Source organism: Corvus hawaiiensis, chromosome 8 (assembly GCF_020740725.1).
Source record: "Corvus hawaiiensis isolate bCorHaw1 chromosome 8, bCorHaw1.pri.cur, whole genome shotgun sequence".
Taxonomy (NCBI): Eukaryota; Metazoa; Chordata; class Aves; order Passeriformes; family Corvidae; genus Corvus; species Corvus hawaiiensis.
In genome coordinates, this window is record NC_063220.1 from 7108880 (window position 1) to 7123660 (window position 14781).

The window sequence follows — 14781 nt, forward strand, 5'->3', positions numbered from 1 at the left end:
CACTCAGAGTTGACTGTAGTTTTAATCCTTTAATAACACTGAAAACCTAAAACAAAACAGTCTTACACTAAGGTGGCTCTGCATGCAAAGTAACAGCTGAAATTGCATTTTATTGTTGTTAATGGAAGCTGGAAACTTGGTACGTTGAGAACAGGAGTTAAGTACAGACTTACAAATGACTGTGAGTGCCTGAAGAGTCAGAGCTAGTTAGACAGGCATTGCCAGTTAAATAACCAGGGATTTTCTTGCTGTTTCTCTCTTCCTTTTGAAACAGCAGGAGTTTGTTTGTAGTGAATTGCTTAACTCATTTGCTGCCACTTAAACAAAGAAGGGAACCTGGCTGAAATTATAGGATATAACTGTTAAAAAAAACCCCCTGCTGTTAGCAGACTAATGGTATGTAAGTCAGGCTGGATTGTTGCATGGAACCAACAGGCAGGAAGTGGGGGAAGGAAAGTATTACTCCTCCCATTTTTCAGGTGAGGAACTGAGAAAGGGAGTGACTTGGGCAGGTCCCTGGGGGAATTTCTGGGAACTGGTTACCAGTCTGAGAGAAATAAGGTTCTGGGTGTGGATAAAATAGTTAGAGAAGTGACCTTGTACTGAGACCTCTGATGAAGAGTCAATCTTACCTTTTGGTAGAAGTCCAATTATGGTGCCTTGATTTATCAGGGTTCCTTACCTTGAAGCATCCTAGATGTTTTGATTACACCTTTTTGTTGAGACTGTCGCAAACAGTGATTGCAGGAAATACTATGAAATTCACTCCAAGTTCTCTACTCCCCATTCTTTCATTGTTTATTAGCAAACTAACAGTTCTGACCTTTCTTCAATCACATATAAACTGCTTTTTCTCTTAATAGTTGAGCTGTTCTTAAAATAAAAATAAAAAAGGAGAAAGTTCTGTCTTGATCTAGTTATTATATCAAACTTGAGGCTTATTTTGACCCCTGTTAAGGACTTAGAATTTCTATCCCATACCACCAATTATGCTTTTATATTTGAAACAGCCTGTTTGTGAAATTAAAGCCTGACATTGAATCGGCTTAGAATACAGAAACCACATTTCTATGAATCATCAATAGTACCCTGACAAGTGAGAGAGCAGAAGTCTTTTTAAAATTCCTGTTATATAAGGTACAAGGTTGCAGCTTTGAATAGCATCAACCCTATTTCTCTATGTATTTGCTTTAAGTGCTCTTCCCCCCTCCCCTTTTTAGTATGTTAAGGGTCTTTTGTTTTGTTATCCAGAATGCTGATAAGTTAACAGGTATTGTTTAGGTTCATCACAGAGTCATGTCATCTGAATATTTTGCAGTCCTCATACCAAATCTCTTGAAAAAGCAGCCATTTTCATTTCATGGTATTTCAGTTTTTCCCTTTAACTTGATGCAGTGTTTTTTCAAGGGGTGGGTTTAGTTCAGTCTGAGGTGTTGGTGTGTTGTTCCGCCCAGGTTCTCAAACCCACTTGAAATGGGAGACATAATTGGGAATCACTGTCATGGGGCATTTGCAGCTTGTCCTGTGTCAGTGGAGCTGTGAATTCCTGCTGAGCCACACAGGAAGCAAAACTCTGTTCTTTCAGTCCCTGGTGCTTCATCCTAGAGCACTGAGCTTTTGCAATTCCCAGACAGTTCCAGGAGCTTTATGTTTTTCAGGATGTGGGTCTGCTTCTGTCCAAACTTCTGCAGTTTGGCGTTTGCAGAGTCAGGATCTCAGTGTAGGTTGGCATTTTAATCTTTAGGAGCTTAGGACAGCTGAGCTGATAGCAAAGGTCGCTGTATCCAGAATGAGAACATGGTTTTTTACTTTGTACCATTTTTCTGCAGTTCCTATCTGAAATGTGATCTGCTCTTTGACTTTCCTAGCAGGTGAAGAAGTTACAGATCTGAAGAGGCAAGCTGTGGAAGAAATGATGGACAGGATTAAAAAGGGAGTTCACCTGAGACCAGTCAACCAGTCAAGCAGGCCTAAAACAAAGGTTTGGAATAAGTAGCAGACCAATAATTTTAGCTAAGTACAGTAATTTACACTGAAAATAAACTTTTCTGTTAAATATTCAGGTGAATACATTTTCCTCCCCTCATTTACTTGGCTTGATTTTGGATAAAATGAATTAGAGGAGCATATACCTGAAGAACAGAAAAAAAATGAAGGCAGCAGTTAAGTAAATAAAGGCCAGTTTCTTGGACACAGAAAAGAAGCCTGTAAACAAACAGCTGCTAAGAAGCAAAAAGCACAGAGAGAATACCTGAAGTGGTTAAAGGGGATGATCAACAAGTAGGCTGTGTTAGCACTTTTTTTTTCTTTTATGCAGCACTTACACCTAGTACCTGAATGTGGCTACTGTAGAACATTGCTTACCTCCTTCACAAAAGCATAATCTTTATGTATAGTCTGTGATTCACAGTGCCAAGAGCTGAGGCTCTTCTCTTCATCTGAGTAAGGAAATAGATGGAATGTTAGCCCTGTGCCCACGGGAGGAGGGGGCAGAGGTGCAGAGTCTGTCCTGGGCCGTTTCTTGTGGCTTTTGACATCCATGTGTTGTGTTTGTTTACAGCCGGAAACACCAAAGCCCTCTGAAAGTGCAATGAAAGAACTAAAAGGGATTCTGGTAAGAAAACTTGCATATTATATTCCGTTTTCTTCTCATTGAGCTGACAGGGCCTTCTGTGCAAAATGTGGAACTTCTGCCTTTTGGTTTGAAGCCTTAGAGCAGTTTTAGGGCAAATCCCCCAGTTCCACCTTTGATTTGACTTAAGGATGGTTTTGGTCTTGCTAGGAGAATTTGTTTTTGCACTCTGCTCTGGGTTTATGTGCTCCTGCCACTAGAAGGGATTTTATGGTGTGTGTCTGCCCTAGATCCTTGGGAAACTTTCCAAATACTCACAGTGGGGATGCTTAGGAAGGGAGAGGCAGCTGAATATCTGTATCTAGTCCAAAGCAAAGCCCCTCGACTGGACATACAGTGAATGTAGAGTTCTCCTCATCAATTGCTGCCCTCTTTCCTGTGGCACCAAATTTCTTGTTAGCATAGGTGAAGTCCAAATAAAGCAATAGCTGTGGTCTGTCTGCATTTATTTATATGTAGAAAAAATTGATTCTGAATAGCTATCCACTTAACCACTTCTCACAAAATAAAAACATGAGGCATGTTTGGTTCAGCTGAGAGCAATGTGCTAAGTTTGCTCCTGTTGTGTCCTTTACTCAAGTGTTGCATTGTTTGTTTTTAACCGGTTGCTTCTTTTGCACCAGAGCTAAAATTGTATCAGTCAGAAGGAGCTGCAGTTCTTGCTCCCTGACTTCTGTAACCCCGAAGCTTCTCAAGTGCCATTTTGGCACATCGGGTGAAATTCTGCCAGTATTGAAGCAAAATACTTCAGTTCCACTCTGCAGAAGGTGAAGCTAATCATTCTCATCATCCTGTGGGTAAACAGCCCTTGTAAAATCCAGTTCAGTGGTGTTTTGGGGGATGCAAGGCAGTACAGCAGAGTGTAGCCATAGCCTTTGCTGTGATTTAAAATCACCAGTGGGGCACCAGTGATGTGTTAAAGTTGCTGTTCTCCAAAGCAAGGGAAGAAGGGAAGAAATGATCTAGAGAGTCACCAGACCTTAATGCTGAGCTCTAATTAGAGGGACACGTAATTAAATGCGGCGCTAAATAGGAAGGGAATGAAATGGAACTCTGAGGCTGTGCTTCAATCAGAATTCCATAATTACAGGAATAGCGGGATGTGGTGTGCTGCTTGGACCAGTGAGGGTTGGACAGAACCATCCTGCCCAAGGTCCTTTCGTTCTCTAATAGCTGTTTTATTTCTTCAGCACTGTGTCACTGGCACCAGGGGAGACTTGATTATGCACTTCAGAGGGAGCAGAGAGGAACCTGCAGGCACTGCACTTCTGTGTTGGGCTCATTGCTTTTGAGCCTTTCAGGGTATTTGCAGTGCAAGACAAACTGTATAAAATGCAGCTCCAGTCTATTCTTGAGAGCAGTGATTATGCACAGTCAGACAACAAACATGGGGGTGGAATGTGATGGAGTAAACATTTGTTGTTCCTATGCTAATTATGCATTTTGTGTAGACCTCCATATAATTGTTACAAACAAAACACATTTATGTTGTGCAAATTCCAGAGCTTGAGTGGCTCCCTTTTTTAAGTTGCTTTTGTACATGTACATTTGTACAGATCTGGAGCATACTACTAATGAATAACCTGCTCAGTAAATTTCCAATGGTTTTGAAAGAAAATATTTTAACTTTTAGGCAAGAGTGAAGAATTAAGTTACTTTGCAGGGCTCTTGAAAGTAGCACAGCTTGTGCAACTGAAAGTGCTATTTCCTTTTGTCGTTGGCTATTTCTGCTCAGAAGTTACGTGCTTATCAACAAAAGATGTCAATAGAATGTTATCTGTGGTCTGGAAAAATGCTATTTGAGTCTGACATGTTTTGGAAGACTGAATAAACAAGATTTCTGGGAAGACTCAAAAAGAGAATGAAATAGTATATGGGTACCAAATTTTCAGTTGCATTATAAACATTTTGGGTGAGTTTTACAATCAAGTGGGTTCTGATTCAGTAACTGACTGTTGTGGGTTGGGAAATGCATGCAGTATGCACTAAATGCATGTGTAAATTCCTGTAGGCAAGTTGGCTTTGCTTAAAGCCTCTCTTCCTCCCACTTTAAGAAAAATGCTCCTGGACCTGCAGCTTCACTGATTCTACATGCTAGCCTTGGCATAAGGCAGTAATAGCATTTATTTCTGTTCTGTATGTACAAAAAACTGTTTCAACTTGAGATCTAACTCTGTGCAAAAGAGAAACCTTGAAGTGTGTAGACATAGGGTCAGGTTTATGGCAGACCAGCTACACTATAGGATATAATATGCTGCAGTTGTGGCTGATAAATACTGACTTTTGCAGACATACGTACACACCAGGATGCAGCAACACAGGACCATGCTAAAATAGAAAACCCACTGGAGCAATAACAGATGGATCTTTGGCTTTTTGCTGAGAGAGGTTAATTATGTGCATGATAACTCTCTGGCAGTTTTTTAAGATCCTTTAAATGTTAAGATGGACGGAGTTGGCAGCTCCTTGCGAACATCAGAATTTGTTCATTAGTGATCCGGAGCATCCCTCTTATGCCTGATATCACGCCACTAATGTGTAGTAAGTGTGGTTTATCCCCACATTAAACCCAAGTAAGGGTGGGGTGGCGAGCTGATCCCAGAAGCTCCTGTTGTACTGATGGAAGAGCTTGGCCCGCTGCTCTAGAACTGCAGTGTGAAAGATTCTGAAGTTGTGCACATGAGCTGCTCAGCAAGGCATGATCTGTCCTCAGAGAGCTTCTCATGCCTGTTTCTTGCTCTAGGAAACACTGAATAAATCCACCAGTTCCCGAAGCTTGAAGTCCCTTGAAACAGACAGTGGTGAAACAGAGCTGGAACGAGTCCTGCGACGCCGGAAAGTGACCACTGACCAGGACAGTGGCAGTAAGTGCTGGGCTCCTTTGGAGTCCTCTTCCTCTCCCTGCATTAAGTGACTCTTGAAGCTTTACATTCTGTTCCAGACCATTGCCATTGCAGCCATTGAGAGCTCCACCTTCTTCTACAGTGACTCCCTTCCCTGTCTCACCTGTTGCTTTTGATCCCATTTTCTCCAAGAGATGCTTCTGTCAGGATTTTCTGCACACATAGACACATACACTCAGGTTCCTCTTTCCAGCCTGGAGCTCAGATGTTACTGCTGGAGTTATTGCTCGAATCTACTGTGAAAATACTCTTGAAAGTAATGCTAGCCAGAGAAATGAGATTTGGGACTGGTGATTTGAATTAACCTTCTCTGCAGACCAGGGGTCTGCAGTTTTTATGCTGTGCTTTACTGTAATCTTCTGTAAAAAACTGTTGACGTTCTGCTTGGTTACAAACACAGCCTGTGCAAGTGTAAGTCCATGCCATAGTACATGCAGATGTGGCTGGTTTGAATGTCACTGCAGAGTTTTATCTTGGACTTTGCAGACAGTTCACTGACTCCTCATTACTACTGAGAACAGGCTTTTCAGCCATCAGGTTGGGAGAGCACCAAAGTTGTGCCTGGGTAGGGCTGTGTGGGCAGCAGGAATTCCCACCCCAGAAGGCAGGAGGATCAACCCAGCAAGTGCTGCCTGTGGTAAAAAAGGCAAATCTTGGTGGGGAGAGCAGAAGCTGCAAATGTGGTGTTTTGATACTCTCTTGCACTGGATGCTGTTGATTAAAATTCCATTTTGATTTCTGCACTTAGCTAGAGTTCTGCTCTGCTCTTGTGTTGTTTCTAGACCAATCTGGATAATGGAAACATTAAACTTTCTTTGGGTTCTAGGTCCCACTGGAATCTTGGCCACATCAGAATCAAAGTCTCTGCCTGTGCTGGGTTCGGGAGCCAGTGCCCCACAGGCAGCGTTGGACAAGAAGGATGTGGAGACAGAATTCACTTCCAAAGTACCCAACTCAGGTCCTGTCCCCAACCAGCCTAAGGGTGCTACAGGCTCCAAGCCTACTTTACAGTAAGTAGAATATGGATTTATAGATATATTGTAGAACAAGATGTGTTTAGCTGGTGTGTTTTGAAAATGATTTAATACCAGTTTTGGTTAACACAATAAATGTGCAGTCTGCAGCTGTTTACCACTGACTCCTCAAATAATTTCCAGTCTCATGTGAAAGGAGAAGTTAAATTCTCTGTAATGAAGTTCTTTCCCCCTAAAACCTGTGGACGTTCTTCAAAAAAAAGTTCCTCTTCTCAGTCCAAAAAAAAACCTCAAGAGATTTTGAAAAATAACAAGGTTGAGGGTTTATTCCATATCCTGAAGAGAAGAGGGATGATAGTCATATTGTTAAGTCTTGATTAAAAGTAGTTCTGGCAAATATTTTCAAAAATACAATCATGTGAGTCATCTTGGTCTATATGCTGGTGTGCAGGGCAGTTTCTGTTGAACCAAAACAAGTCCTGAGTATTACTCTTAAAAATTGGTTGGCAAAAAATTTGAATTACCTTGAAATGTCATGATTAAAAAAAAAAAATTAGTGCTGCATTGCACAGATGGGCAGCAGAATTTTTCATCACAGCAGATTGAAGACCTGAACCCAGCATCAGAGTTAAACTTACTTCAGCAATATTTATTTCAGATTCCCTGGAGGATAGGTTTGTTCTCCAACCATACCAGGCTCCTTTTGGAATTAGGCTGTGCACTTGCTTCAGTTCCCTTGCCAGATTGCTTGTCAGTTTGTCACTTCAAGGAAATAGATGAGACAAGTAAGATTGGCAGAAGATTGTAATTATGGCTAATTAAACCTCTGATTTCCCACTCTCTCCGTTAGAAAATACCACCAGTACCAATTCTAGCAAGTCTCCATTGCTTTTTTCAGAGGAGCAAGTCATGACAAATGAGCTGAATATTCAGTTTGCATCTGTTTTTATGAACTGATACTTCACTCTTACGCAGGTACTTCCATCCTTTATTTTTGAGTGGATGAAGAGCCCAATTTCCTTTTGTGCTCTACAGTTGTATTTAATTCCTACTAAGACTTAAAAGCAGAATGCCTTTTTCATTCATATGTATTTTCCCCTTTTATTTCATGTAAGTATCCTTAGAGGAAAGATGATCTTCATTTTAATTTAATCAGAAAGATGAAGATATGTTCAACAGTTAATTTTATTGAATAATGCCTTTGCATTTTCTTGAACTCCTACCCTGACAGAAGGGTGAGGTTGTTCCTGAAAAATGTGTTTGTAGTTCGTGGATTTCTACTATTTTGAACAAACCAGAAAATACAAGCAACTCCTGCCACCTTTTGTGTACCTTTGTTCCACTGAACTAAGTGGAAATTGCATTTACAAGAAAGGAAATGAAATAATTGCAGGCCCCAAGGTCTTACAGAATGCGTGGTGAATTGACAGTGAAAAGGATCTTGTGTTGACAGTCACAGTTGTTATGTGTTATAAAAGCATATGTGAAGCTCAATTTATTTCTCAGCTTGCCTATTCAGTGACATCCCGAAAGACACATTTCACTTCAATTTATCCGTTTAAAGCATTAAAACAAATGTAGTGGGCCAGAGTCCTTCGTGCTGCAGGGCTTCCTTGCACTGAGCCACTGGTGTAAATCTGCTCAATGGGCAACACTCATCCTTTAGGGATGGTTTTCCAAGAGGGAAGGTGCTGGGGCTCTCCAGCTCTTGTTTGGCCAGGCTGGCAGGAGGAGCAGGGACAACCTGCAGGCTCCATACCACGTTGCAGTGCAATTGCTTTCCTTTTCTCTCCTGGGTGCTGTTTGCAGCAGAGGTTGGCAGAAGCAGCCTCCAGACTCCAAGGTGTGAAAGCACTGTTGGAAATAGGGCTTGTTGGAAGCAGGTAGCAGAGGGAAGTTCATTTGGCCAGCAAGTCTGACAAGTGGGCTCTGTAGTTAGGGCAGTTTTCTCTGAGCTTCCCTGAAAGCAGCTTAGTTTGGATCAGCAGAGCACTTCTGAAGCAAATCTCACTGTTCTCTGCGTTTGCTATGCTTTGATTTGTATTCTGGAGTGTTCTTAGTGCATCCTGTATCCCTGGATTCATTGGATGAGTGAAGCTAAACCACGGGATGTGGTCCAACCTTTTTGGGTGTCCTGGGGGGGCACACAAGAGCTGGTTCAGTGAATTACCCTGAAATCTGCTCTGCAGCAGGGGCTGCTTCCCTCCATACTCTGCTCCCGTTCCACCACTCCATTCCAAGTAGCCCGTGCTAACTGAACAAACAGTGCCCTGCCTGGACTGCATATCCTACATGAGAAATCCTCTTCTCATTCTTCATACCTGAGGTTAAAGGATGCAGCTCCCTCATCATTTGCCATTCCTTGAAATCTGAGCAAGGTGTGACTTCTTCATCTGTTTGCAGCAGGTAGCAAACATTTCCCATCACAGGGGAGGACTGCATGTCTCATAATTGCCAAGTGTCTCTTGCAGGGAAGGGTTTATTCTCTTTTCTTCACCTAGATTTTAATGTACAGCTTGCTATAGAAAACCTGAGTTTAGAACCTCGAGGTGAGGTGTCATTTCAGTGCAAGAGGTTCTTGTGTGTCTGAAGCCATTAAGGAGGTGGTTCGGAATGTGTGAAATTTTGCTGAGGTGGTGCTTAGGGGGGAGACATCAGTAATGTGTGTCCTGTAGGCAAACTGAGGCCTTACCTCAGTGTGCAGGTAACTTCCTCTGCAGATCTCTTCCCCAGTGTTTAACCCAGCACGAGTGTAATTCTGCTTAGAAGAGGTGACAATTTATATTCCTTGGGAGCAAAGAGAGTTCCCGTAACCCCCTGCAGTGTTTAGGCACAGAAGGGAAAGGTGTGTCTGGCTCTGCCCCTGGGTTTTTGGTTGTTCGGTGGGGTTTTTTTCAGCACTTTGTAAACATTGTGTTTCTGGGCTGCAGAGTTCTCTGCTGACAGAGTGCACTACAGAGAGGGTTAGTGTTAATCTGATGATTTTATACAATTAAAGGATTTGTCCTCCCTCTCCCGGCTGTAATCTTAGTACCCCAAATCATCCACCAGCTCTGCAGGGAGCAGCTCAGCCTCAGCTGGGCTGAACTGCAAAGGTTTTCCAGTGCAGCTTGAACATGGGCAATTTGGTTTGAACAACAGATGAAGAAAACAATGGGATGTTCTGGAAGTTGGAGGTCTCCTCAGTTTTAACTGTTTTAAAAGCTACCGATAGATTTTTCTTAGCTTGTACTCTTTGTGTGCCTTCTCAGTGCAGGCAGATGCTCTCCCAGATTCTTCATTTAAGTAAATTTTCTGAGTTTTTGGGCTTTTTCAAAAAAAGTACCTGAAAATGGGAACAATTTCCATGCTAAAGATTGTCTGCAGTTCTGTTCTGCTGGCTGCTACATTGACCACCTTTGTACTCAGCTGGATTTAGCAGGGGCATTCTGAAATGGAGAAGGTTTCTTGCACGTCCTTCACAGATGTCTGGTGTTGCAGGTAGCACTGGTACTATCAAAGAAGGGAACAAAGGGCTAATTCACCAGTGTCACTGTTTATATTCCCTGTAATCTCTGTTGGACAAATACTGGTAGTAGTGTGATGGAATTTTTTGTTCATTTGAGACTTTCAAAACTTGGAATTGGTGTATTTTTTACTGTTGCTCAGTATTAGCCTGTGGTCTTCTCTGGCTTATTCTCCTGCCTTATCAAGAATTCTGAAATAATAGACACATCTGCCATTTTTGCTTTTGTTCTCAGTGAATATTGACATAAAATTTTGTTTTCTAATGGATGCATATTACAATGATTTTACAATGATTTAATGAATAGAGCACCAACCCAGGTTAAATAATGCCAAGATTCTAGTATTACCAGAGGAAAAAAAGAAAATCCAAATCTCAGTTGACAAGCTGATCCTTAGTTTGTCCTTTTTACTCCTACTGTAAATTTTATGCAAAGGTCACAGCAGTGCTAGTTCACAGACTTTAGTAATCCTTTAGTATTTACACCTTCTGTAGGTTCTGTAACTATATACACAGAACAGATTGCTTCTGATACTCTTACGTAACAAAGCATGCAACACTGCATATCCCATAGAATTGATCTCAAATGCATTTGTCATCTAAATCTAAATTTCACAGTGCAGATTTTTTTGTGTTTAGTCATAAAAATATATGCAGACTTGAGAACAACTGTGTGTGAATGAGTACAATAGAACTAGGGTCTCAATGTCTGGTTTAATATATAGTTGCACAAATAACAAGAATATTGATAACAGCATTAACAATCTTAATGAGGGAAGAGCTTTGCATAGAACTAAATGCAGATACCTTGGCTGGACAAAGTTGAGTTGTTCAGAACTGTGGCAAACTCTGTCTTTACTCACTGCTTTTCCCAGCTTTATTTGTAGGAGTAGATGCTGTTTTTTGAAAAGGAGCACCAAAATTATGTTCATTCTTCACACTGAAACATTCTGCTCTTGACAAACTGTTGAAAGTAAGCTGTGAATACCTGATAAATAGGGTTAATAATTTTTAACAATGCCTCAGCTGTAACAGCAGCATTGTCAGGCTGGTGCTGCACCAGTGTAAAGGATTTGAAGAAGGCAATACTAGTACAACCAAGTCAGATAGTAATTCTTATTTTTATGCTGCAAACACTGATTTAATCACCGGTTTTCTCCATTAAACTACTTTATATCGACATCTTTCATTTTTCTGTCCTTTGAAGGTGGTAAATATGATTGCCATTTTATCCATTTTTGTTATAAATGAAACAGACTTCAGAGCGTTTGGCTGTGCATCAGTTGTTGGAATGCTGCCATACACTAATGCAGACTCCCCACTGTGAGCCCAGTGGAGAATTATACTTTGATTCACCAGATTGTATTAAATAGTCCAGCTGTTGGGATTTGAAAGATAGTTACCTCCAAAGTGAAATAAAAATGAACTTGGCATTTATAGCTTTGACCATTTTTGTAGTGTTGGGCAATCAGCTTTTCAAAAGTAGCACTTTTTAAAATAACCCTCTTCTGGTTACACTGCTTTAAAAAGTTTAATTTGCTGTAACATTCAAAATACCCCGCCCTGTATTTTTCTGGAATGATTGGCAACTTCTGCATAAAATAAGCATTATTTTCCTTTTGAAATCACTAGCTTCTGATGATAATCAAATGAGTCTGAAACTGTATCTATTAGTGCCAATTTCTGCATTAATTAACTTATACCAAAGTTCTAATGTTAGAGACAATTCTTATAATTAAAGCTTGAACATGGAATTTCATTTGCCGTATCCAGCGCTGCAAGCTGAGTAAATTCTTTCTGAAATGGAAAGTGCAGCAACTGTTGTTTCTGTGATTATTTTCTTGGTTTTAAGCTGTTCATTTACTCTCTCCCCATCAGGTGGGAGCTGGTGCAGTCCCCACCCCATGTTCTAATTGTTGAGTGGGCTGACCTCTTTCTTCTTTGTCATTTTCTTTAGGACAAAGACTGTCACAATAAAGGGCAGTTCATGGCAGATGGATCCTGTAGCTGAATTTCTTTCTATGGCCTCCAGTTGATTCTACTTTTTCCTATCAAGGGTGCTGCCTTGCCAGTATGGAAGACTGTTTGTAATAAATGAGCATGAAAATTTAAAAGAAAAGAAGTAGAAGGGAGGAAGAAAAGACTCTGGACAAGCCAGTGCAGTGTGCGTAGGACCTTCCAGCACCAGGGATTTCAGCACCTGCCCAGTTTGGGCTCTGTGGGTGTGGACAGTGCATTCATACTGGTGTGTAAGGCCCTACTAAGGATGGGCCAATGCAATGTGGCTGCCATCCCTGAGCCTGCCTGGCTCTGAGCCCACAGGCACTGGGCTGACAGGCTCTGGGAGGCTCAGGCTCTGGAATGCACGGTGCAGGAGGCACAAGCCTGTGCTCTCAGGCTCTCTGTCAGCCCTCCCAGCACGGTTAAGGTGGAACACCCCAATCTGCCACTTGTTCAGGTTGAGCATTCCCAGTGTTTGCCATGTTCTCTGCTGGTGCATTCTGGCTAATCTAAGGATTTGCCTGCACGTTTTCAACACCAGTGCAAAGCTTTTGAATACAGACAAGTGCTTTTAGTGTTCATAGGCTGATGCCAGCTTTGACAAATAACCCAGGTGTCTCTGACCTTTCCTTCCTCCCCGCTCAGAGGCTTTTTATCCACACAAATCCCTGCACTGCAAACAATGGTGGTGTAGCCCCATTTCTGCAGCACAGAGTGTGGGTTGAACACCCTCGAGAGTTCAGCAAAGCCAGTGGGTGAATTTCCAGAAATCATTAGCAGTTGCTCCCAGTGAGACCAGCAGCAGCCAAGGGAACACCTACCTGGTTACTCTGTGCCTCAGAGCTGTGCAGTGCAGCCCCAAGTGGGTGGCTCTGGGATAGAGGTGTGGAGAAGCCATTTCTCAGTGCCTTGTTTGAGTTCATTTTTCATCTTCCATGCCTGGCTTAACGAATGGTCCAGGAGGGGGAATGTGACTGCTGCATTTTGTGCACTGCTGTCTGTACATAACAGCTGTTAAATCCTTAAATGTATTTGTTAGCTTAGCAGACCTGTCTTGGTCATATGTGCTACTAATAGAAATGCTTTTCTGTGTTTTTATGCTCTTCTGAATATGTGAACTGTCATCTGTATTTATATATTTATTCTTTCTCTTCTAGATCAACCAGTCACACAGAATTTACAAGAAAAGCTTCGAGCAGTGAACAAGAGACCGAATCTGTGGTAGTTTTAGATCCTGTGTCCACCAGTGGAGATCAAATGTCTGAAAACACCCTGAACCAGAACAAAGTGAAAGAAGAGAAAACCAAGCCACCGCATAATGAAACTAATGTTGGGAAAATAAAAGAAACAGATAGTTCTAACTGTTAATTGTTACTCTGAAAGGCTGTAACTTTTGGGAATCATTATCTGGACATGTGAATTGCTTAGGTGTGTTACTAGGGGCTACAGTCTGTACTCCAGACAGAAATAATACAGATTGAAATCGTCTTTTGTATGCAGTTTTTGTTACATGCACTGAAGTGTTAAATTACTGTGTGTCACTCAAAATCCCTTTCCCATTTAATTTGCAGGTATGGTTATTAATTTCTTAGATAGTGTCAGTTACCTTTAAAAATGGATTTGAAAAGGGTTTTTTAACTCTTCTTTTATTGAGAAGATGCCTTGTTAAAGGTCTGTTCCAAAGCTTGCCAGAAGCCCCTTGCATCCCTCTTGAGCTGGACAGGTTTGGGTTAGACCCTGTAAGTGATTACACCCTCATCAACTTCAGTATGGGAGGGGTGATACTAATTATTAATAAAAATGTGTTTAGACACATTGCTCTAAAAATATTTTGATATCCACTTAAACCAAGATCTTGTTGGTCCCCTGACTGCTGTTCCCACACAGGGAGGAAATGAAAAGCACAAGCACAACCCTTCTGTCTCAGATTCCCAGGGGACAGAGACTGAAAAGCAGAGGCAGTGCAGCATCTCATTGTGGTACCAAGATTTTTGGCAGCGATAGCCAGAGTCAGGGGTTTGTGGGCTGGGACTGGTGCTCTCATTTGGGTTAAAAGCTTTCGAAAGCAGGACTTGCTCCTGAGTTTTGTTTCAATGTTACACAGCAGCTTTTGGAACTGCTGCAGCTGGAGTCTGTTTTTACTGCTGCACAAAAATAACTTGCCTTAGGCTCCAGTGGGCATGGGCTGCGTTTGGGATTGATTCTAGGACTGCAAGTTATTGGGAATCAGCGTTCTGAGAACTCCCAGTGCTAACAAATGAGCCCTTGCTTTGAACCTGGCACACACTGGTGGCATTAATTTCTTTATGAGGTGACACTTCAGGTGTCTGTGTTTGATAACACAAATCCCAGTTTCCCTCAGCCCTTATTGCCTATGACGACGGTGAGATAGGAACATCATTGATTTGCTCTACTGCCAATTCACATTCCATTGTAGTCTCTTTAAATTCAACACAGTATCTCATTCTTTTATAATGAACAAATGGAATCAGGGATTTGCCTAAAGATTGGTGTAACTGAAATTGGGTGGGCACGTACTTGAATGCACTTGGATTCTTTTTTATTTAATTATTTGAAACAGTGATAGTATTGAAGGATGAATGTTCTGAGTTTGTTGGTTTGGCTCTGCATGCAACTGTCTGGTGCTTTTCCTAAAAATAAAATGATAGTAATGAGTGTGGTGGTTTCACATCTATTTTGGTGGTTTTTGCATGTTTGCTACGAAAATCTTGGGCTTGATCTAATTACTGAATTACATACAGTTCA

General features: G+C 41.6%; 1 protein-coding gene across 2 annotated transcripts in view; it reads left to right on the forward strand.

The window, feature by feature from the left end:
* Nucleotides 1–14691, forward strand: part of SHTN1 (shootin 1) — a 54412-nt gene extending 39721 nt beyond the window's left edge. Inside the window, exons 13-17 of one of the 2 annotated variants that reach the window (XM_048311103.1) lie at nucleotides 1872–1981; nucleotides 2561–2614; nucleotides 5376–5496; nucleotides 6362–6545; nucleotides 13173–14691. In XM_048311103.1, the coding sequence (XP_048167060.1) occupies nucleotides 1872–1981; nucleotides 2561–2614; nucleotides 5376–5496; nucleotides 6362–6545; nucleotides 13173–13383 (680 nt within the window). In that variant the 3' untranslated portion in view covers nucleotides 13384–14691. Of the gene's footprint in view, nucleotides 1–1868; nucleotides 1982–2560; nucleotides 2615–5375; nucleotides 5497–6361; nucleotides 6546–13172 lie in introns of both variants that reach the window. The other variant, XM_048311102.1, reaches the window with a different exon arrangement.
* The last annotated feature ends 90 nt before the right edge of the window (nucleotides 14692–14781 follow it).